This window comes from Glycine max, chromosome 14 (assembly GCF_000004515.6).
Source record: "Glycine max cultivar Williams 82 chromosome 14, Glycine_max_v4.0, whole genome shotgun sequence".
NCBI lineage: Eukaryota > Viridiplantae > Streptophyta > Magnoliopsida > Fabales > Fabaceae > Glycine > Glycine max.
The window spans coordinates 44,760,195-44,784,960 of NC_038250.2; the positions used below are offsets into that span (position 1 = coordinate 44,760,195).

The window sequence follows — 24,766 nt, forward strand, 5'->3', positions numbered from 1 at the left end:
GAGACGCAAATGTATATTATGGTACGCAACAAACAAGGTCACTATCCAATCCAATCTTAAAAAAAGAAAAACAAGGTCATTGTTCATTTCATTACAGAGAAAATTGCAATTAAACACACGAAAACATAAACAATTAACAATTTAAACCCTTCCTAGCCCCGTTTCCACAAGCAGTGACACCATAATTAAATGGAGATCTAGACTTAAGACTTTAGAGTTACAACACTCTCATTTGAGAATTGAAGGTATCACAATTCACAAGTAACTGCAAACATGTAGAATTAACGTTTGTGGGCCCATCAAGATACGAGAAGTCAAAACCCAAAACCCAATCATTTAAAGTCTACCCTACCTATCGTGCCTGCTCGCAAGAGCGTAAATTCCACGACTCCATTAAAAACTACTCAAAAGCCATACAAACCCCTTAACACCCTTATTGCACTCTATTCTTTTGTGTCTCTCTCTTTCCTTCTAATCATCACCATCAAAAAGTGCTCAACAACTTTATGTTATGTTATGTTATTGTTACCAACAAAATCATTAACATTCCCGAATTCCCCATCTTACAAGGAATAAAAAACACGGTGCAATCACTGACACGTACGGTGGGTATTAATTAGGTTTTCTCATGCGCTAAACATTCCATTCACTTGCTTTTGCAGCAAAACATAAAAAAAAAACCCATCAGCTATGGGCATCCACACGGATTGCCCTGCACCAGCACCATTGTCGATGAATTTGGATCATGCTCGTGCTTGTGTTCTTCTTCTTATTTTTCTTATGCCGTCTGCTACGGCACAGTTACAAAACTCGCCGCCACCGCCACCGTTGGATCCTTTCACGAGGTTAAGGTTCGACAAGACCATGGCTGCGGTTTTGGTAATCCTCGTAGTGGTTTTCTTCGCGTTTGGGTTTGTTTCTATCTACACGCGCCAATGCGCGGAGAGGAGGATCAGAGGGAGGCTCGACCTGGCGGTGGCGATCGCCGGCGGGATGGAGCGCCGGCAGCACCGCGGCCTCGACGCGGCGGTGGTAGAGACGTTCCCGACCTTCGTGTACTTCGAGGTTAAGGCACTGAAGATCGGAAGGGCCACGCTGGAATGCGCCGTGTGCCTCAACGAGTTCCGCGACGACGAAACGCTGCGTTTGATCCCCAAGTGCTGCCACGTGTTCCACTCCGATTGCATCGACGCGTGGCTGGCGAATCACTCCACTTGTCCCGTTTGCCGCGCCAACCTCGCGCCCAAGCCCGAGGACGCGCCATCTTCCGTTGAGATTCAGCTTTCAGATCCGGCCCGGCCCATTGGGCCCAATGAGCCCGGTCATGATCCGAATTACATCAACCCGGTGGAGGAGCGCGAAGGTGAACAAAACAGAATCGTTACGGAGCCTCCACGTGTTTTAGATGATCCCAACCGGGCCCGTCCGGTTCGGTCTAAATCGACCGGGTTTGGCATTGCAAGGCTGTTTCCGCGATCTCACTCGACGGGTCACTCGTTGGTTCGACCGGGTGAGGATTGTGAGCGGTTCACGCTGCGGTTGCCGGAAGAGGTGCGGGACCGGCTCGTGCGATCCGCGACGCTGAACCGGACGAAGAGTTGCGGGATGACATGGCAGCTGGAGAGCAGCGAGAGAAGGGGTTACCGGACGGGGAGTGTGGGGAGGTACGAGCGGTTCGGTGGGGGAGGGCCGGTTGGACCGGTGGGGTTCATGTGGACCCCACCGTTTTGGGGTAGGACCGGTTCGGTGAAGTCACCTAAGGCAACAAGGGTGAAGGATGAAGTTGACGCGGGAGAACGTTCCTCTGATCGTTTGTTTTCCAAGGATTGAGGATATGAGGTTGGATGTGGAAAAAAATCAGTTGGGTTTCTTATCATCATTATATATATATATATATATATATATATATATAGAATCCATATGTTCATAGAATTTCATTTTAATTTTTGGATTGCATTTTATATTATCTGTATTTGTTAATTGAAAACATGGGCATTTCCTCCTGTGTAAACTCTTATGGTAAACTTTAAGTGCTTAATCTTAAAGGTACGGTAATTTTTATAGATACTTTATATTTTTTTAACATTATAATGTGAAAAGAAATAATATTATAGTTCAAATAATTAATTAATATTCTAATAGCAATTAACATGTGGTTGATACGTCTAATGACGAGTTTGGGTCCTTTAAGTGATAAGTTAGAAGTTTAAATCTTGATTTTTATGTACATAGAAAACACAGTAGAAAAGGAGACAACTCACTGTTAAGTGAATTCGAATGTCTTGAAGAAAACTAATTTTAGCTAACAATCCGAGATATGTCTTGAATCATATGTATATAAAAACTAACAAAAATATAATTCATATATAACAAAAACAATATTTTTAAAATTTATGTATAAATGGTTTATTTGCAAAGCTTTTTATCTTTATGTAATGTGAATATTTATTGGTATAATTTTAATGTTAAAAAATGTCGATATAAAATTGTCATTTATGTTGATTGAAAAATTTAATTTCAAGAGTTAGGTATTAATTTAATTATATGTAAAATTTTAAATTTTTATAATGTAAATGTGCATCGTATAATCTATATTTTACTATTTCACCTAAGGTGGGTGTGGCTTGTTTATAGTTCTAGCTCAAATTATAATGGTTATTCTTACGTGATGAGGTGTGGAAGGTGTCTTTGGGGTGAATTCCATAATTGTCATTGTTCGTTGTTAACGAATTGCATATTAGATTCAATGTTTCACCACCTCATGATCATCGGTATTGGGTCAAAAGATTTTTTTATCCTTGTATAGTATTGGGTCTACATAATAGTGATAGATCTTAGTAATATTGGTTCATTATATTGGTCCATACTAGTGCATACAACTTGTCTGTATGAAAAGATGTCTTTACTTGTTAAATAAAGTACAACAACACGTACTTGATTACGTCGCTAAAACCTCTAGCAATCAAACTAGCAACTGAACGATTTGCGTCGCGATTGAATTCTAACTTGGTCGCTATGTAGCAACTGAAATATATGGTCGCAAGTACATAAAATTTAGTCACTTCTTACTTGGTTGCTATTTTGCTTGAGACCCAATCGATGATCGAAAAGTTTGGTCATTAATTTGGTCGCTGTAAATTTGGTTGTTACTTTGCTTGAGACCAAATTGACGACTGAAATGTTTGCTTGCTAATTTGGTCAATAATAAATAATTAAAACATTAAATATAAATTAAAGTAAATACAATTCAGTCGTTATATTGGTCGCTATTGAATAATTAATTTTTAAATAAAATTAAAAAGAAATACCTTTAGTCGCTAATTTTATAATATAAAATGAATTAAAAATAAATTTGGTGACCAATTTGGTTGCTATTTTATAAATAATTTTTAAATATAAAATAAAATAAAAATGCAATTCAATCGCTATTTTGGTCGTATCTAATATTTACTTTTTAGTTTAAAATAAATTGAAAATATAATTCAATCGCTATTTAGTAAAATGAGCAATTATCTGCAATTTACAAGTCAACCCGATAGTTAAAATTACTATTCTATTATTATTAATTATCATGTTCAAAGTGACTCAAGCCATACCTTTGCTTTATAGCAGAATTAAACAACATTAAGTTATTGGATAGAGATATTAAAAAGTAAAAAACAACATAACTCATGAAACTTAATGAAAACCATTCTTAGGCCCTCTCATATCAGCTTAAACAATTAGGATGAACTGGTTCTATGACATTGTATCAAAGCCTCTCCAAGGTTAAAAGTTCAATCCTAGTCACATTCAATTAAATTTCACCCCACTATAGTGGCAGTTTGAGCTTTGTTCACACTGAGCTTGACGGGCTTTCAGCATTCCTAGGCATTCTCCTAACAACTTAAGCATATGGAATGATTGGCACTTGACAGACACAATGACTGAGCTCATAATTCCAATTAACCAACATCAGGCAAAGACATAAATTCTTACTTTGCAATCACTATAAGCAAAAACTGTGAATTATTTGTTTATAATTCATAGATGAATGCTAAATAACAGAGCAAAAAATAAAGCCGAATGACATGTTCTTACCACCAACATATTCTAAATCACATTAAATTGTTTGTGTTTAAAGAAGATCAGGTTAAAAAAAATATGCATTATGTAATGTAGGTTAGCAATGGATTACTATGTTGACAATGGCAAGTACCCACAGGCAAAGTGAATGAATAATTAATCAGATTGATAGCCAAAATGTAAAAACAAATGAAGGCCATAGACTATTGGCAGTACAATTAAAGATAGTAATTAATGATAATGTCGAAAAACAATTGAAATCAAACACATTCATGGATAAAATGATCACCCAAATTCATGGAAAGTTAAAAAGGGATATATATCGCAGAAATTGAGCATTGAGTTCAAAGTTTTAGTTCTCATTGAAGACATTATGTTGGACCAATTATGTACTCCTAACTAATGGTCATATTAAGGAGAAGACTAATTTGTAGTACATGGAAGGGACTATGTCGATTAGATGATGTACAACCGTCATGACTCGAATTGGTTCCTATTCTTAATCATGAAATTATGATGTACCCAATGTATATAACAATTTAGTCAATTTTAATGCGCATTATGTTAGTTAATCTATTTATTTATTTAGTCCATAATGTTTATTAATGTCACATGAGCCAAGTGGGAGAATGTAAGAATTAATGTCTCATGTGAGAGGCATGTGATTTATGTAGGGACTAATAAGTAAATAATTAACGATTAAGGGCTAAATTGTAATTGATCTTAATAGGAGAAGTTTCTAGAGCAAACTGCTACTTGATGGGAGTAGTGGTTATAAAAGGGGCTTAATACCCACTAACGTGAAAGAATGTCCCCTTCCTGACCAGAAAGTGTTCTTTTCTCACCCATAGCCATCACGAACGGAGAGAGACAGAAAAGAAAGGCCAAAGGAAGTGAAATCTTATTTCTCTCATTTTCAAGGAAATCAAAGTGCACTAGAGAGAAGTTCCTATGGAGAAAGGTACACATCATTATCTATTATTCTTTATTGATTGTTTGTGAGAATCATAGGTTTCAAGATCCTGTTGATTTTCTATAATTGATAGTCTAGGAAATCCATTAAGAATTTACACTCATATCTTTATATATTGATGCACTGTGCACATACAGTTTGTAACCACGATTTCCCAAATAAGTACCCCCGATAGCATATTTATTAGCTACTAGTATTTTTACCTGATAGGCCCAAGCTTAATGAAGTCTCGTATTTGGATCAACAAAATTTGTCAAAATCTTCCATATATTAGCATCTTTTAATTGATCCAGAATTTGGAAACTCTCTTAAGCTTTTTATGGGGTCAACAAACGAGCGAGACATTACTCTGAAATAGAAAACAATCTTCTTTTCGGACCTCGAGAATATTTTTACCCTGCATATAAATGAGAATCAATTACTTTTTCTCAACAAATTTCCTTTGAGAATTTCATTCCAATCTCCAATGTCAAATACATTACTCATCTTCCTCAAAGATAGATATTTCTACATCTCTTGTTGTAACCTGCTAACAAAGAGGTTTAGTTAAAAGAGAAAGTTTTATTACTCATTCATGTTGAGACACCAAAGTTGAATAAGCCATTAGTCCATGACAAAAATCAATCAAGCTTACCTTTGTTTCTGATCCAGTATCTTTTTAAGAGCCTTTACCTCCACTTTATCAAATCTAGAGAAAATCCCAATTCAATGTTTAACAATATCACTGATTGAAATTTTTTTGTGAAACAGGGACCCACAGAGAACAGATTCAATTATATTAGATATGCAAAAAGAAACGGAATAGAGAAACCCCAATTATTAGAACAACTCTGATCTTGTCAAAAAATCAAAATAGAAAAACCAAATTTTCACTTGAAAAAGCATGCAGAAACTGGAACAAGTTATGCTATTGAGCATTGACAAAAAAACCCAAGTCAACAAACTACAACATGAAAATCATTGACCTTATGTAACACTACAATAGAGTGAACTTAGGTACTCTTTGTAGCACAAATTTTAAGAATCACTAGATCTTTTCTTGAAAGGCATAATATTTTTTTAATAAATTTTATACAAAAATAAATAAAATACATAATATAATCAAATATGAAAATACAAATATATATTAAATTTTATGTATACTATCATCCAATCAAGCTTAGCCAAACCATTATAAAATTTTGATTTTCATAAAACTCTACTACTAAAATGGGGTCATACTCTTCTCATGATTTAATATACAGGGATTGTAGATTATTGACAGCTAAATAGACCCGTCAAAGAATACTAATGTAACATGTTTTACAATTGTTGAAACCAAATTGAAAGCAAAATAAGAGTTGGGAAAGTTTCAATTATAGAACTAGACTAACCATTTGAAAATGACATCAATGCATTTGGTACCAAAGCAATGAAAGCATACGTGGAGATGCATTGACTAAAAGATAAAGGAAAAGTTAGACTTATAACAACATCAATTGGAAAACCAAATATGAGAAAGAAAGAGAGAAAAAAAATACCTAAAAAGTATTTCCATTTCATTTCACATAGTTCTATTCTTTTGTTCCCTACATGAATTTCATAAATCACTACTACTAAAATGGGGTCCCTATATGACAAAAGGTTTTCAATCTAGGACATATATGTACAATCAATCGTTGTATTTTATATATAGGGACCGAATTATATATTTTGGTGACTATAGATGAGAATCATTTTGAATTTATTCCCTATAATCATATTGTAACTCCAACAAACAATATTATAACATATAGTGACCACCTATTTGCAAACAATTGTACATATGGGACTAATTTTAAAAGAAAAAATCATATAGCAACCAGTTTGAAATTGAGTCATGTATAAGGATAAAAAATATATTTCAAACATATATAAACATAACTTTGCCCTAAAAAAATAGGAATTTGTGGTTAGATGATTATTTAAAATGTTAATTATTCTCTCTACTTTCTCTAAATAAAAATTTGCTTATATAAAAAAAATGGACGGATAAATTAATACTAACATATAAATTTCACTTGGTTTGATAATTATTGGGTACTCATCTCAAGTGAAAAATACTACTCAATTTTCTACTAGAATTTGGGCTAATTAAACTTTATTGTACATAGCCTTAGTTGGATTGAATAAATATTTTAAAATGACACAATATTTGGAGAATTGAATTTTCCGTTTACATTTTGTTTTATTAAGACCACGTATATTTCAATTTGTGTACACTTCTTGAAATAATTTTTGTACTAAATAGAGTTATCTTTATCTTATTACTATATCATATATATGTGCTCAATTCTTACATAAGAAATAACAAATCTAGCTGTATTGTACATAAAATAACCAAATTTAAGCTAACAAGTAGTAAAATGTAAGATTTATAAAAAGAAAAGGCACATTATATCACCAACTTTTAAATTATATGGGAACATGCATTAATAAATTTTAATTAATTATTAAGTTTTGATTAATGTATATGTTATACATAATTCCCGTCATTGAATGTTAAATTTTAAGCGTTAATTATACTAAAAAGTTAAACAATATTTTATTAAAAAACATGAACTTAAAAAAATACTCAAGAAAGGATTAGAATCATGGTCATTGCTGTGAGTAACACACTCTTTTATCACTACACCTGAATGTCCATTTTGATATTTAGTGCAAAATATAACATTAATATAAATTTTATACAAAAATAGTTCCAAATTCAAATTTTATTGTTTTCTAATTTATTATATTTTTATAATCTTATATATTATATTTTAAAATATAATATATAAAATTAAATTCTATTTTCACATTGTCATACCCCATTTTTGACCCATTTTTATTTCTTTTTTCTCGTCTTTTAAGCCGGAAATTTCCATCATTTCAGATGAAATTTCGGCAGGGAGGTATTTTAAAATACCTCATTTTTGTTTTGAAGACGACCCTTTTTTATTTATTTATTTATCTTTATTATTATTATTATTATTATTCTTAGTTATTATTTTCTTCTTTTTTTTCCTTTTATTAAGTGTTTTTATTATTTCCGTTTTTTATTAATATCTTTAGGTAGCATCCTCTTTTCGTTTTTTTTATTTTAATTTTATTTTATTTTATTTTATTTTATTTTATTTTTATTTTGCTGTTTTATATTTTGTTTTTTTTCCTTTTCTTTTTTTTTTTCTTTTTTCTTTTCGGTTTTTTTGGTCCAGGCCCAGAGGGGCGCCTCGTTTTTCACCCTAATTCTGCCCTTTAAATGCTGCATTAATTACTGTGCGCGTCAGAGGTGAATACGAACAGTCAGAATGCCGGAACAGCCAAGCCACCACTAGCCACCACTCAGCAACACCCTCCTCCTCCGTGAACCACCACCATCGGCCAAGCCTACATCAGATCCGCCACCCAACACCACCAACCACAAGCACTGCGTCAAACACCCAACACCACCAAGCCACCACAAACCACCAACGCAGCCTCCCTCAGGCCACCACCCACCACCGTACAAATCAACCACAAAAACCAACAGAATCAAAATCCGAAACACATTCAAACCACAAATCACACGATTCGTACCCCAATCATCGCACAGACCACGGAAACCGAACCGGCATAAACCAAAATAATACGAATCCAGAACCATACGCTACACGGCCCTAACTCACCAGTCACCAGCCCAAAGCCATTCCAGCCCAGCCAAACACGAAGCAAAAGGGTAGGATCCTGTCCGTTTTGAGTTTAGATCTAGGCTTGCCGCGTCGAGTTTTTCGAAAACGAACCTCAGATTCATAACGAGCGAGTGAAGAGGGTTCGAGAGGTAAAAAAAGAGGGGGGGGACTTGAGCTACTCCGGCACGGTGGCGCCGCCAGCGGCCGCCGCGTCGGGGGGTGTTCTTGGCCGCAGAGAACCTCGGAAAGGAGGAAAGAGAAGAGAGAAAAAGGGAAGAGAGAAAAGAGAAGAGAGAGAAAAAACTTCTGAAAATGAAAAAAACCGGCCCCCTAGCCCTTATATAGAGGCTGGACCGGTTTGGTTTTTTCCCTTGAACTAAACCGGTCCGGTTCTCCCCTCTGGCCCGTTGGGCTCCTCTATGGCCCAGTTTCTTTTTTCTCTTCTTCTTCTTTTTCTGATTCCTACTCTCACCTCCCCTCTTCCTTACTGCACCCCTTTCTCTTTTTTTTCTTTTTTTTTTTTTTTTTTTACGCACCATACTTATTTATTTTATGTCTTGCATTTTTTATTTTATGCATCATATTTAATTTTATGCCTCGCATTTTTTATTTTCTTTATTTATTTTCCAGCACCATGTTTAATTGTTTGTCTTGCATTTTATTTTCCAGCCCATATTTATTCTTGTCTTGCACTTTTATTTTCTTTATTTTATGTACCCTATTTATTTTTGCCTTGCATTTTTATTTTATTTTTATGTCTCGCATTCTTTTTTAGCATCATATTTATTTTCTGTATTGCATTTTTATTTTCGTTTTATTTTATTTTCAGCATCATACTTATTTTATGTCTTGCATTTTTTTTTTATTTATTTTATGCACCATATTTATTTATTGTTTTTTTGCATTTCATGCATTTTTATTTTCTTTTTAGCATATTTGCTTTAATGAATTTGCAGCTTTTAGTTTATTATTTCTTGTCATTTATTTTGTTGCCAATTAGAATGTATCTAGGTCCAATGTAAATAAAAAATGAGAATCTGCACCGACACTCACATTTATTTTTATGTTTTCTGCCGAGGACGATCATGTAATTTGAACCGTATCCGAGGAAAGGGACCCTCACTTGATCCAACGTCATCTTAAGGGATCCGGCGCGTTTAGACTTATCTTTGCATAACTAAAGATCAAAAAGAAAAGATCAAAACCCAAAAACTTTCCATAATCAAAATTTCAAAAAAAAGGGGGGTCAATTTTTATTCTTTCTTTCTTAATCAAATCTTTAATCAATCCTTAATCAATCAAAACTTTTTTTTCCAATTTAAAATCAATCGAACTCACTTCTTTTATTTCTTCTATGCCTTTTCGGCCTCTTATCTTGCCTAAACTCTTCTTTTTCGAACTTTAAAATCAATCAAAACCAACAACTCGACTTTCTACCCCGAACTACATGATTTTGATCCCATTCGGGTATGTAGGCAAAAGACTCTGTCTTTCCAAATCAATAAAAATAAACAAAAACTTTTTCCTTCTCCTTTCTTTTGAACCCATCTCTTTAATCTTTTCACACTTGAGCATTTATTTCCAAACAAATAATCAATTTAGCATAAAGATAAAAATAAGCAAGAGGTTCCTATAGAGTACTATAGACGTTTAGGGTGCTAGTACCTTCCCTTTGCGTAACCAACCCCCGGACCTTTGATCTCTTAAAAATAGGGTTTTTCGAGCTTTCTCCCTTTTCTTCGGAAAAATAAAAGATCGGTGGTGATCTTAAAATTGCGAGTCAATGCTAATCAATAGCTTGATATCCAAAAATCACCGCGACAGAAAAATGGCGACTCCACTGGGGATCACACTCCTAAGTGGGTTAAACCTATCTTGTTTTTCTTCATCTTTATGCTTTGTTATTATTTGAAACTGTAAATACGTGCTTAAGTGTTTATCTTTTGCGGGAGTGGTGAGATAAGTCCTACACCCGGACTTGAGGGAAACATAAGATAGGATGGTGGTATAATCATAGTGTCTTTCCGAGAGTGAGTTTCGGATGTGGCACATGTGATAACCCCGCTCAATGGAGGGATCTTGGGAATATTACTATGTTGGCATGAGTAGTCGTGTTCAGCATTGATATTTCCAAGCGACCTATGAAGTTGAGGACCCTTAGTTACCTTTAACCCATCTTAGCCTTTTAGGACGTAGTGCGGTGGCTAATCAAGAGTAGTCTTGAATTAGTTGACACGCGATACTACACTCAAACGAGGCTTTCCTATGGACGTTGTTAGACCGGGAGTAGTCCCGTAATCCGACAATATCCGGAAGTGGTCAATGACTTTGGGAACTTGGTAGAACCCGTGATACAGGTACATATGAAACCATAGTCCTTACCAAATGGCGTGTTTACCCTTAACTCCAACATTTTGGACTTAACTTCACCATGTTTTCTCCGTACTTTGGCATAATCATGCATACATGCATCCATGCATAAACCCTTTTTTCGTCCAAATTATCGAAGGACTTAGACAAGCTTTTTGTAATCTTTGTAGATATGGACATCCCACTGAGAAGCACTAGGAAGTACCTTTTCAAAAAAACAGACCTGTTGAGATTAAGGGAGCTAGCATCTTTAGTAAGTGATCCAGTTGATTTTCAAGCTCATCATGGGAAGTTGCTCAGAATTCTTAGAGTAGATGTTGAGGAAGGATGCCTAGAGACCCTGGTTCAGTTCTATGACCCGCTCTACCATTGCTTCACATTTCCCGATTACCAGCTTGTCCCCACACTTGAAGAGTACTCCTACCTAGTTGGCTTACCTGTGCCAGACAAGATACCTTTCCATGGTTTTGAGCCTACCCCTAAACCCTCCGACATCGCGGCCGCTCTCCATCTTAAAACCTCCATCATCCAAGCAAACCTTACCTCTAAAGGAGGCCTCCAAGGTCTTCCCACCCACTTCCTCTACCAACAAGCCTCCATATTTGCTGAAGCAGCTAGTATACTTGCCTTCCATTCTATCCTAGCCCTCCTTATATATGGCCTTTTACTCTTCCCAAATATTGACAACTTCATCGATATCAATGCCATTAAAATCTTTCTTACAAAGAACCCCGTACCCACTCTACTCGCCGATACCTACCATTCTATCCATGACCGTACCCAGGCTGGCCGTGGAACCATTTCTTGTTGTGCACCTTTACTCTATCAGTGGTTTACCTTCCACTTACCTCAATCCCGTGCCTTCAAGACCAATGATGACAAGCTTTCTTGGCCTCACCGAATCATGACTCTTGACCCATCTGACATTGTTTGGTACCAAGCAGCTAGTGATGTTGGAGAGATTATTGTGAGTTGTGGTGAATATCCCAACGTACCTCTTTTGGGTATGCGTGGCGGAATTAGCTACAACCCACTCCTCGCTCGACGACAATTCGGGTACCCGATAAAGACAAAACCAAACAACCTTGCCTTGACTAATGAATTCTATCTTAACCATGGAGATCACTCGAACAAAAGGGAAAGATTCGCACAAGCTTGGAGCGCTATCCGCAGACTCAACAGAAGTCAGTTGGGAAAGAAATCAGACTATGTGCACGAATCTTATACCCAGTGGGTTATTGATAGGACCAAGAGCTTTGGCCTACCCTACCGCTTACCTAGATACCTATCGTCCACCATCCCACCATCATCCTTGCCTATCCCCTTTGACACTAAGGAAGAGTTTCATGAACAGTTAACCAAAGAAAGGCAAGAAAAAGAAACTTGGAAGAGGAGATGCCAGGAGCTCGAGCAAGAGAATGAGACTTTGAAGGGGAAGATAGCCCAACAGAGCCGTGAGCTTTTTATCCAGAACCAGAGGATGATTGAGAAGGACGACTTGCTTCGTCGGAAAGACGCTTTGCTCCACCAAGATGCTAGAAGGAAGAGGAGGTTTATGGACTTGTTCTCCCGTGCACATTCAGATTCCGAGGACCCATCTACTCCGGGAGTTTGAGTCTGAAGTTCTTAGGACCTTATGTTTAGATTTTAGCTCCCGAAATCTCTTGACTTGTAAAAAAAAAAAAAAAAAAAAAAAAAATTCTTTGTAATATTTCAATGCTTAAGTGAAGTGTTTCAGTTTATGATGTTTACAATTTCTCTAACAAGTTCTTCGATAATAATTTATTCCCTTTCTTTTTGCATAAGCATAAGCATGCATCATGTTGCATTCATGGTTCCTAAATCGAGTCTCACACTATGTTCACTACTTCAAAAGGGGGGGGAAGTCAATCAGCCGCCGCCCAAGGAAAGTGGCCCGGCGAATTCTCCACAAACCAACTCGCATTTACAACACCAGGGCCAATCGGAAGAGGATGGATATAGTTGAACAAGAAAATCAGAGTCTCAGGGAGGAGGTTGCCACTTTACGAGAGGGAATGGATAGGTTGACGACCATGATGAGTGCACTCCTGTCAGCCCAGAACTCTCAAGCTGCCGCCGCTGCTGTAGAGCAGCCTTTGGTGAGCACAACCCCGCTATCTACGGTGACTTCTCCACCCCTCTTTTTGCCTCCAGGTTGTACATGGGGAATGCCACCTCCAGTCTGTGGAAGCCCCCAGCCCGCTGTATCTGAAGTTCCACCTCCTTTTGCTCAGCAGTCAGCACCGGTTCCGCAACCCAGTACCTCTTTCCCTCAAGCTGCAATGACTTATTCAGCTCCACTGATTCACACTATTCAACAAGAGGTCGAACCAATTTTCCAAGCTGAAAATGTTGTAGCTTTCGACAAGATGGAAGAACTCCAAGAAAGATTTGATGGTATGCAAAGGGAAGTCGAAGCCCTCCGAGGAAGAGATCTGTTCGGAAAGGACGCCTGTGAATTATGCTTGGTCCCAAATGTTACTATCCCTCACAAGTTCAAGGTGCCAGACTTCGAGAAGTATAAAGGGAACTCTTGTCCCCGCAGTCACTTGGTGATGTACGCGCGGAAAATGTCCATGTATACTGACAATCATAAGCTGCTTATTCATTTCTTTCAGGACAGCCTGACTGGGGCCGCTCTGAAGTGGTATATGAATTTGGACAGTGCGAGCGTTCGTACTTTCAATGACCTGGGTGAAGCGTTCATCCGGCAGTATAAGTACAATCTGGACATGGCCCCAGATCGTGATCAGCTCCGTGCGATGACACAAAAAGAGAAGGAAACGTTCAAGGAGTATGCCCAGCGTTGGAGGGAAGTGGCTGCCCAGATTGTCCCGCCGTTGGAAGAAAGGGAAATGACCAAAATATTTCTGAAGACCCTGAGCCAGTTTTATTACGAGAAAATGGTTGCAAGTGCACCAACGGACTTCACCGAAATGGTCAACATGGGGGTGCGATTAGAGGAAGGTGTCCGAGAGGGACGTTTGACTGGGGAAAGTGCCCCTGCCGCAAGAAATGCCAAGAAGTTTGGAGGCCACTTTGCGAAGAAGAAAGATCAAGAGGTGGGAATGATAGCTCATGGTAAACCTCAGCAGAATTTCACCCCATATCGTCAGGTTGCGAATGTCGCATCCACTATCCCAAACCCATCATATCACCAACAAAGGCCACATTACCCTTACCCTCCACAACAATACCCTCCACAACCATACCCTCCACAACAATACCCTCCACAACAATACCCTCCACAACAATACCCTCCACAGCAATACCATCAGCCACAATACCCTCAAAAACAACAAAATCGCCCGCAGACCCCCCAACAACCATATCACTCACAAAACCGCCAGAAAACAACCTTTGATCCAATCCCGATGAAATATGCTGACTTACTCCCCGCCCTGCTCGCCAAAAACCTTGTCCATGTCAGAACACCCCCTCGTACACCAGATGTTTTACCTCCCTGGTTTCGTCATGATTTAACCTGCGCTTTCCACCAAGGGGCCCCAGGTCATGACGTTGAAAACTGCTATGTCCTGAAGAATGAAGTGCAAAAACTAGTCCGGGCCAACTTGCTATCCTTCAAAGATCAGAATCCCAATGTTCAGGCGAACCCTCTGCCGAACCATGGGCCTGCTGTCAACATGATACAAGATTGTGATGAAGACGGTGTCATCCTGAACGTCCAACACGTTCGAACTCCCCTGGTCCCAATACATATCAAGATGTGCGAGGCAGCTCTGTTTGACCATGATCATGCAGCGTGTGAAATATGTCCTGTGAATGTAAAAGGATGCCCGAAGGTACAAGAGGACGTACAAGGGCTGATAGACAGCAGAGAACTTATCATCACGAGGAAGGACAAAGAGGTGTGCGTCATTACCCCCGAGTTTCAGCGATTGGAAATAAGCTATAACAGTGGGGAATCAACTACTACTCCACTGGTGATTAGCTTGCCAGGACCTATGCCGTATGCCTCTCTAAAAGCGGTCCCTTACAAGTATAGTGCCACGATGTTGGAAGGTGGACAGGAGGTGCCTTTGCCCTCTCTAACTCCTGCGATTTCTGTGGACAACATTGCTAGTGACGGTAAAGTTCTGAGGAATGGACGTGTTATCCCCACATTGTTTGCAAAGAAAGTGAATGATCCGGCAGTTAAACAGGTGACAGCGAACGGCCCCTGTACAAGGAAGGAAGTAGGCCAACCCAATGGGACTAGTAAGAATTCTGATCATGACGAAATTCTGAAACTGATCCAGAAGAGTGAGTATAAAGTAGTAGACCAGCTGCTGCAAACTCCCTCTAAGATATCCATTTTGTCTCTGCTATTGAACTCAGAGGCACACCGTGAGGCTCTAATGAAGGTGTTGGACCAAGCTTTTGTGGAGAGGGACGTGACTGTTAATCAATTGGACAGTATAGTAGGAAACATTACTGCCTGCAATAATTTAAGTTTTAGTGATGAAGAACTTCCTGAGGAGGGGAGGAATCACAATCTGGCGTTACATATATCGGTGAACTGCAAGTCTGATGCTCTGTCGAATGTACTTGTGGACACTGGTTCCTCATTGAATGTAATGGCCAAATCCACATTAGATCAACTTTCCTACCAGGGGCCCCCCATGAGAAGAAGCGGGGTGGTTGTCAAAGCGTTTGATGGATCAAGAAAGTCTGTTATCGGGGAGGTTGATTTGCCCATTACAATTGGGCCGTTTGTTTTCCAAATTACATTCCAGGTGATGGATATCCAAGCCGCATACAGTTGCCTTTTGGGTAGGCCGTGGATCCATGAAGCGGGGGCCGTGACATCCACCTTGCATCAAAAGCTGAAGTTTGTCAGAAATGGGAGATTGATCACTGTGAGTGGAGAGGAAGCCTTGTTGGTTAGTCATTTGTCAGCTTTTTCCTTTATTGGTGCTGATGAAACAGAAGGAACCTCTTTCCAAGGACTGACTGTAGAGGGTAAAAAGCCAGAGAAGAATGAAGTGTCTTTTGCTACTTGGAAGAGCGCACAGAAAGTGGTGCAGGAGGGAACAGGTGTAGGATGGGGAAAAGTTGTGCAGTTGATAGAGAGTAAAAACCGTGAAGGACTGGGATTTGCTTCCTCTGCAGGATCCGCAACGAACAGTGTTGGATCAAGCTCCATTACTAGCACCTTTTGTAGCGCCGGGTTCATCAACAACTCGCCAGAAGCCAATGCTGTCTTGGAAGACGTTCCTGAAGAGAGAGTACTTGCATTTGTCACACCTGGAAAACTTGTCCGCAACTGGGACGCGGTTGACGTCCCTTCAGTAGTTCATGCATCAAAGTAATGTGCCTTTGTTTTCTCTGTTTGTTTGTTTTTCAAAAAAAAAGATCCTTTCGTCTTGCCCAGGACGAAAGCGCAATCATGTAGGGCTGTTTTGTTTCAAACACTACTCTTATTAATGGAAAATATGGTTTATCCCAATATCTATACTTATTGCTCTTGCTGGAAAATGGTAACACAAAAAACCCAAAAATATTTTATTTTTGTTTTCTGATTTCAATTAATTAAAAAAAGTCTGCATTGTACACTCATTTTTCTAAAGTCAATCATCAATCATATGCAGACTAGGCATTTATGAGCCCGTTGAACATAATAACCCTGCACTCTCTCCCAACTTCGAATCTCCTGTCTACGAGGCTGAAGAGGAGGAGGATGATGAAATCCCGGAGGAACTTGCTCGGTTATTGGAATATGAAAAGAAAACCATTCGGCCTCATGAGGAGGTAGTAGAGGTGATTAACTTGGGAACCGAGGAAGATAAGAAGGAAGTCAAGATTGGGGCATCGCTTGAGGTAACTGTCAAACGAAGGGTGATTGAATTGCTCAAAGAATATGTCGATGTGTTCGCATGGTCGTACCAGGATATGCCCGGCTTGGATCCCCGTATTGTGGAGCACCGTTTGCCTTTGAAGCCCGAATGCCCACCGGTCAAACAGAAACTGAGAAGAACTCGCCCTGACATGGCTCTCAAGATCAAAGAGGAAGTACAGAAGCAGATCGATGCAGGTTTTCTTGTCACATCAGAGTATCCTCAATGGTTAGCCAACATAGTGCCTGTTCCAAAGAGGGACGGCAAGGTCAGGATGTGCGTTGACTACCGAGATTTGAACAAGGCTAGTCCAAAAGATGACTTTCCTCTACCTCACATCGATGTATTGGTTGACAGCGCTGCAAAGTCCAAGGTCTTCTCCTTCATGGACGGTTTCTCTGGGTACAATCAGATCAAGATGGCAGTTGAAGACAGAGAAAAGACATCTTTCATCACGCCTTGGGGCACCTTTTGTTACAGGGTAATGCCTTTTGGGTTGATAAATGCAGGTGCCACTTACCAAAGAGGCATGACCACTCTCTTTCATGACATGATGCACAAAGAGATAGAAGTGTACGTGGATGATATGATTGTCAAGTCAGGCACTGAAGAAGAACATGTCGAGTACTTGCTGAAGATGTTTCGACGGCTGAGAAAGTACCAACTTCGACTGAATCCCAACAAATGTACCTTTGGTGTTAGATCTGGAAAACTCTTGGGTTTCATTGTCAGTCAGAAAGGTATTGAAGTAGATCCTGACAAGGTCAAGGCCATTAGAGAAATGCCGGTTCCACAAACAGAGAAACAAGTGAGAGGTTTTCTTGGACGTCTAAATTACATTTCTCGTTTCATCTCGCACATGACAGCCACGTGCGGACCTATATTCAAGTTGCTTCGAAAAGATCAAGGGGTTATTTGGACCGAAGATTGTCAAAAGGCTTTTGATAGTATCAAGAATTATCTGCTAGAACCTCCAATTCTTATACCTCCAGTTGAAGGAAGGCCTTTGATTATGTACTTGACTGTGTTAGAAGATTCTATGGGCTGTGTACTCGGACAACAGGATGAGACCGGAAGGAAAGAGCATGCCATCTACTACTTGAGCAAGAAGTTTACAGATTGTGAGTCCAGGTACTCCCTACTTGAGAAAACTTGTTGTGCACTAGCCTGGGCTGCTAAGCGTCTTCGTCACTACATGATTAACCACACCACCTGGCTAATATCCAAGATGGACCCGATCAAGTATATCTTTGAGAAGCCCGCTCTGACAGGAAGAATTGCTCGTTGGCAGATGTTGTTATCCGAGTATGATATCGAATACCGCACCCAGAAGGCAATTAAGGGGAGTGTTCTTGCTGATCATTTGGCTCACCAACCAATTGAGGACTATCAACCCATCAAGTTTGACTTTCCGGATGAAGAGATTATGTACTTGAAGATGAAGGATTGTGATGAACCATTACTTGGAGAAGGTCCAGATCCCGAGTCCAGATGGGGTTTGATTTTTGATGGAGCCGTGAATGTCTTTGGCAATGGAATTGGCGCAGTTATTATCACTCCTGAAGGTAATCATCTCCCTTTCGCTGCAAGGTTACAGTTCGATTGCACCAACAATATGGCAGAATATGAAGCATGTGTCCTGGGCATTGAAAAAGCCATCGACTTGAGAATCAAGAACCTTGACATTTACGGGGATTCAGCTCTCGTAATCAACCAAATCAAAGGAGAATGGGAAACTCGCCACCCCGGCTTGATTCCATACAAAGATTATGCAAGGCGTTTGCTAACCTTCTTCAACAAAGTGGAGCTTCACCACATCCCTCGTGATGAGAACCAGATGGCAGATGCGTTAGCAACTTTATCCTCCATGTACGAAGTGAGTCACCGGAACAATTTGCCAACAATCAGAATTCAGCGCCTCGAGAGGCCCGCTCACGCGTTTGCAGTCGAAGAGGTTGTTGATGATAAGCCCTGGTTCCATGATATCAAGTGTTTCCTCCAAAGTCAGGAATATCCACCTAGAGCATCCAACAAAGACAGGAGAACTTTGAGAAGATTGTCTGGTAATTTCTTCCTAAATGGGGATGTTTTGTACAAAAGAAACTTTGACATGGTACTACTCAGGTGTGTAGATAAGCAAGAAGCAGAACTTTTGATGCATGAGGTACATGAAGGCTCCTTTGGAACTCACTCCAATGGACATGCAATGACTACGAAGTTGTTGAGAGCAGGTTACTACTGGATGTCGATGGAAACCGATTGTTGCAAGCATGCCAGGAAGTGCCACAAATGCCAGATTTATGCTGACAGAATTCATGTACCACCAACTACACTTAATGTTCTTTCTTCTCCGTGGCCCTTCTCTATGTGGGGCATCGATATGATTGGTAGAATCGAACCGAAAGCTTCAAACGGGCATCGTTTCATTCTAGTGGCTATTGATTACTTCACCAAGTGGGTTGAAGCAGCATCTTATGCAAATGTGACTAAGCAAGTTGTGATCCGCTTTATCAAGAATCAGATCATCTGCCGTTATGGTGTGCCCAACAGAATCATTACAGATAATGGAACGAACTTGAACAACAAGATGATGAAAGATTTGTGTGAAGAGTTCAAGATTGAGCATCACAATTCTTCTCCTTACAGACCTCAGATGAATGGCGCAGTTGAAGCTGCAAACAAGAATATCAAGAAGATAATGCAGAAGATGGTGGTCACATACAAAGACTGGCACGAGATGTTACCGTATGCTTTGCATGGGTATCGCACTTCAGTGCGTACCTCCACAGGGGCAACCCCCTTCTCTTTGGTGTATGGTATGGAAGCAGTACTCCCTGTGGAGGTTGAGATTCCATCAATGAGAGTTCTAATGGAGGCCCAGTTATCAGAAGCTGAGTGGTGCCAAAGCAGATATGATCAGTTGAATCTAATTGAAGAAAAACGCATGAAGGCCTTGTGCCACGGACAACTTTATCAACAGAGGATGAAGCAAGCTTTCGACAAGAAGGTTCGTCCTCGTGTGTTTCAAGAAGGAGATCTTGTGCTCAAGAAGGTTTTATCTTTCCAACCCGATTCTAGGGGCAAGTGGACGCCTAATTACGAAGGCCCATATGTCGTCAAGAGAGCTTTCTCTGGTGGTGCACTGACTCTTACGACTATGGATGGGGATGAGCTCCCTCGTCCCGTGAATGCGGATGCAGTCAAGAAATACTTTGTCTAAAAATAAAAGAACAGCTCGGTAAGTCGAAAACCCGAAAGGGCGGCTTAGGCAAAAATGAGCGTCTCGGTGGGTCGAAAACCCGAAAGGGCGACCCAGGCAAAAATTAGAGACATCAAACAGAAAATAATTAGCCTGATAGGTCGAAAACCCGAAAGGGCGATCTATGCAAAATTTAAGGATCAAAAGACAAAGTAACTGCATCGAGAAGATCTTCGTTCATTTGGGGCACAATGGAATGTCAAGGAGACCCTGAATCTGAAGCATCCAAACAGTGGAATTCAAGGTTGTCAGAGGGAACAACGGTTATTGTGTTCAATGAACCTTCGATTTATATTTACCATTTTCCAAACTTTGTAAGATCAGTGGAGCCATGCCATTGGCAGGTCACCACTCTTTCAAATAAATTTGAGCCTGTTGCCTTTCATTTGGAATTCTCATTTATTCAGCTTATAAAACCTTTCCTTTTTTATGATAGCATTTGAAACAAAATATTTCTCAAAATCATAAATTTTCTTTCGTGTCTTTTTTTTTTAGAAGCACAAACAGCAAAACACTTTTTCTTTGAACTCGTGAATAGGTGAAGGGTGCGTCAACAGCTACCCTGAGAATGGATAAACCTTACAGGTTGCACGTGGTCAATTGCTTTTTTTTCAAAAAAAAAAAAAAAAAAATAGAAAAAAAAAAAATAATAAGCATGACCACAAAAGCACCAGCTCTCCTACCATGTTTTTTGGATTGGTACGTTCTCCCCAAGAAATGTTTATTCCCCATCAGTTGCTGCATACGCCGGGTTTTACCCCGTCACTATTTTGATATACCCTAGTGGCATCATCCCCATTGAAGATTGCCGAGTGTTTGTGATGCGACGTCGGGTCACTTTCAATCTTACCTGTCCAATCTTGTTCCATCCAATTTATCATTCATACAATCATCCAAGTCGATCCTCCATACAGTCATACAAGTCGTGTCGTCATCCAGGCATTCATACATATACACATTCATGCATATACAATAAAGACAATATCATGCGTACATGGCTGCATTAACCATCATGAGTCTTGCTTCAATTATCCTTTCATTTCAATCAATCATGAATAATTTGTAACCCTCTATTGCCCCCAAGTGTCATCCCCAGTGGGTCTGATCCAAAGGTGTCACCCTCTCTCCGCCAAGTGGCAATTTCTTTAATGAACAGCTTGTGCATCATTTGCCTCTGTTTCATGTCATCAGTTGACTAGTTCGGCAATAACCTGAACAGTTGACATTTATCTTTGTTTCTTGTCAGTTGACTAGTTCGGCAATAACCCGAACAGTTGACATTTATCTTTGTTTCTTGTCAGTTGACTAGTTCGGCAATAACCCGAACAGTTGACATTTATCTTTGTTTCTTGTCAGTTGACTAGTTCGGCAATAACCTGAACAGTTGACATTTATCTTTGTTTCTTGTCAGTTGACTAGTTCGGCAATAACCTGAACAGTTGACATTTATCTTTGTTTCTTGTCAGTTGACTAGTTCGGCAATAACCTGAACAGTTGACATTTATCTTTGTTTCTTGTCAGTTGACTAGTTCGGCAATAACCCGAACAGTTGACATTTATCTTTGTTTCTTGTCAGTTGATTAGTTCGGCAATAACCCGAACAGTTGACATTTATCTTTGTTTCTTGTCAGTTGACTAGTTCGGCAATAACCCGAACAGTTGACATTTATCTTTGTTTCTTGTCAGTTGACTAGTTCGGCAATAACCTGAACAGTTGACATTTATCTTTGTTCCTTATCAGTTGATTAGTTCGGCAATAACCTGAACAGTTGACATTTATCTTTGTTTCTTGTCAGTTGATTAGTTCGGCAATAACCCGAACAGTTGACATTTATCTTTGTTTCTTATCAGTTGACTAGTTCGGCAATAACCTGAACAGTTGACATTTATCTTTGTTCCTTATCAGTTGGCTAGTTCGGCAATAACCCGGACAGTTGATATTTATCTTTGTTTTTTTGTCAGATTGGCTAGTTCGGCAATAACCCGAACAGTTGACATTTATCTTCAGTTCTGGTCAGTTGGCTAGTTCGGCAATAACCCGAACATCTGACATTTATCTTTGTCCCTTTGTCGTCAGTGGCAGTTCGTCGTCAACCCGAACAGCTGACATTTATCCCCAGTAAAATCATGTGATCCCCAGTCGGACCCCGTATCTTTGACAAAATCGGGTACCATTTGGTTTTGTTGTTCCCAGTCGAGCCATTTTCCTCGTCTTGCATTCATACTTGCATCGCAAGCATTCGCAACATTACATGCATAACAGATCATGCACAGCATCTCATGCATAACAGTGCATTCATAGCATTTTGTAGTTGAAATTGGTCAAAAATGGTGTACTCTGTATTTAAATCTCTTCGACCCGTCGCTTTAAAAGTTTCACTTTTAAATCTCCGTAACGAAGAGACTTAAATAGGGGCATCTGTCATACCCCATTTTTGACCCATTTTTATTTCTTTTTTCTCGTCTTTTAAGCCGGAAATTTCCATCATTTCAGATGAAATTTCGGCAGGGAGGTATTTTAAAATACCTCATTTTTGTTTTGAAGACGACCCTTTTTTTATTTATTTATTTATCTTTTTTTATTATTATTATTATTATTCTTAGTTATTATTTTCTTCTTTTTTTTCCTTTTATTAAGTGTTTTTATTATTTCCGTTTTTTATTAATATCTTTATTAGTATCTTCTTTTCGTTTTTTTTATTTTACTTTTATTTTATTTTATTTTATTTTTATTTTGCTGTTTTATATTTTGTTTTTTTTCCTTTTCTTTTTTTTTTTTTTCTTTTTTCTTTTCGGTTTTTTTGGTCCAGGCCCAGAGGGGCGCCTCGTTTTTCACCCTAATTCTGCCCTTTAAATGCTGCATTAATTACTGTGCGCGTCAGAGGTGAATACGAACAGTCAGAATGCCGGAACAGCCAAGCCACCACTAGCCACCACTCAGCAACACCCTCCTCCTCCGTGAACCACCACCATCGGCCAAGCCTACATCAGATCCGCCACCCAACACCACCAACCACAAGCACTGCGTCAAACACCCAACACCACCAAGCCACCACAAACCACCAACGCAGCCTCCCTCAGGCCACCACCCACCACCGTACAAATCAACCACAAAAACCAACAGAATCAAAATCCGAAACACATTCAAACCACAAATCACACGATTCGTACCCCAATCATCGCACAGACCACGGAAACCGAACCGGCATAAACCAAAATAATACGAATCCAGAACCATACGCTACACGGCCCTAACTCACCAGTCACCAGCCCAAAGCCATTCCAGCCCAGCCAAACACGAAGCAAAAGGGTAGGATCCTGTCCGTTTTGAGTTTAGATCTAGGCTTGCCGCGTCGAGTTTTTCGAAAACGAACCTCAGATTCATAACGAGCGAGTGAAGAGGGTTCGAGAGGTAAAAAAAGAGGGGGGGGACTTGAGCTACTCCGGCACGGTGGCGCCGCCAGCGGCCGCCGCGTCGGGGGGTGTTCTTGGCCGCAGAGAACCTCGGAAAGGAGGAAAGAGAAGAGAGAAAAAGGGAAGAGAGAAAAGAGAAGAGAGAGAAAAAACTTCTGAAAATGAAAAAAACCGGCCCCCTAGCCCTTATATAGAGGCTGGACCGGTTTGGTTTTTTCCCTTGAACTAAACCGGTCCGGTTCTCCCCTCTGGCCCGTTGGGCTCCTCTATGGCCCAGTTTCTTTTTTCTCTTCTTCTTCTTTTTCTGATTCCTACTCTCACCTCCCCTCTTCCTTACTGCACCCCTTTTTCTTTTTTTTTTTTTTTTTTTTTTTTTTTTACGCACCATACTTATTTATTTTATGTCTTGCATTTTTTATTTTATGCATCATATTTAATTTTATGCCTCGCATTTTTTATTTTCTTTATTTATTTTCCAGCACCATGTTTAATTGTTTGTCTTGCATTTTATTTTCCAGCCCCATATTTATTCTTGTCTTGCACTTTTATTTTCTTTATTTTATGTACCCTATTTATTTTTGCCTTGCATTTTTATTTTATTTTTATGTCTCGCATTCTTTTTTAGCATCATATTTATTTTCTGTATTGCATTTTTATTTTTGTTTTATTTTATTTTCAGCATCATACTTATTTTATGTCTTGCATTTTTTTTTATTTATTTTATGCACCATATTTATTTATTGTTTTTTTGCATTTCATGCATTTTTATTTTCTTTTTAGCATATTTGCTTTAATGAATTTGCAGCTTTTAGTTTATTATTTCTTGTCATTTATTTTGTTGCCAATTAGAATGTATCTAGGTCCAATGTAAATAAAAAATGAGAATCTGCACCGACACTCACATTTATTTTTATGTTTTCTGCCGAGGACGATCATGTAATTTGAACCGTATCCGAGGAAAGGGACCCTCACTTGATCCAACGTCATCTTAAGGGATCCGGCGCGTTTAGACTTATCTTTGCATAACTAAAGATCAAAAAGAAAAGATCAAAACCCAAAAACTTTCCATAATCAAAATTTCAAAAAAAAGGGGGGTCAATTTTTATTCTTTCTTTCTTAATCAAATCTTTAATCAATCCTTAATCAATCAAAACTTTTT

At 39.1% G+C, this 24,766-nt stretch overlaps 3 protein-coding genes across 3 annotated transcripts; all 3 read left to right on the forward strand.

Moving 5' to 3' along the window:
• The first annotated feature begins 409 nt into the window (after positions 1-409).
• LOC100815982 (RING-H2 finger protein ATL11) lies at positions 410-2,082 on the forward strand. The gene has a single exon (XM_003544179.5). The coding sequence runs from the start codon at positions 691-693 to the stop codon at positions 1,828-1,830; it is 1,140 nt and encodes a 379-aa protein (XP_003544227.1). The 5' UTR covers positions 410-690; the 3' UTR covers positions 1,831-2,082.
• Positions 2,083-11,248: 9,166 nt separating this feature from the next.
• Positions 11,249-12,691, forward strand: LOC102668742 (uncharacterized). The gene has a single exon (XM_014766852.1). The coding sequence runs from the start codon at positions 11,249-11,251 to the stop codon at positions 12,689-12,691; it is 1,443 nt and encodes a 480-aa protein (XP_014622338.1).
• A 205-nt stretch (positions 12,692-12,896) lies between these two features.
• Positions 12,897-20,234, forward strand: LOC100814220 (uncharacterized). The gene is made up of 2 exons (XM_006596826.4): positions 12,897-16,405; positions 16,689-20,234. Exons 1-2 carry the CDS (start codon positions 12,897-12,899, stop codon positions 20,152-20,154), a joined length of 6,975 nt encoding a protein of 2,324 aa, XP_006596889.2. The 3' UTR covers positions 20,155-20,234.
• Positions 20,235-24,766: the final 4,532 nt, after the last annotated feature.

Excerpts from the sequence above, each read along its gene's own strand:
- LOC100815982 (XM_003544179.5), top strand. The coding sequence starts at position 691 with ATGGGCATCCACACGGATTGCCCTGCACCAGCACCATTGTCGATGAAT.
- LOC102668742 (XM_014766852.1), top strand. The coding sequence starts at position 11,249 with ATGGACATCCCACTGAGAAGCACTAGGAAGTACCTTTTCAAAAAAACA.
- LOC100814220 (XM_006596826.4), top strand. The coding sequence starts at position 12,897 with ATGTTGCATTCATGGTTCCTAAATCGAGTCTCACACTATGTTCACTAC. Across the intron at positions 16,406-16,688 it reads TCAGTAGTTCATGCATCAAA|ACTAGGCATTTATGAGCCCG; the intron begins GTAATGTGCCTT and ends AATCATATGCAG.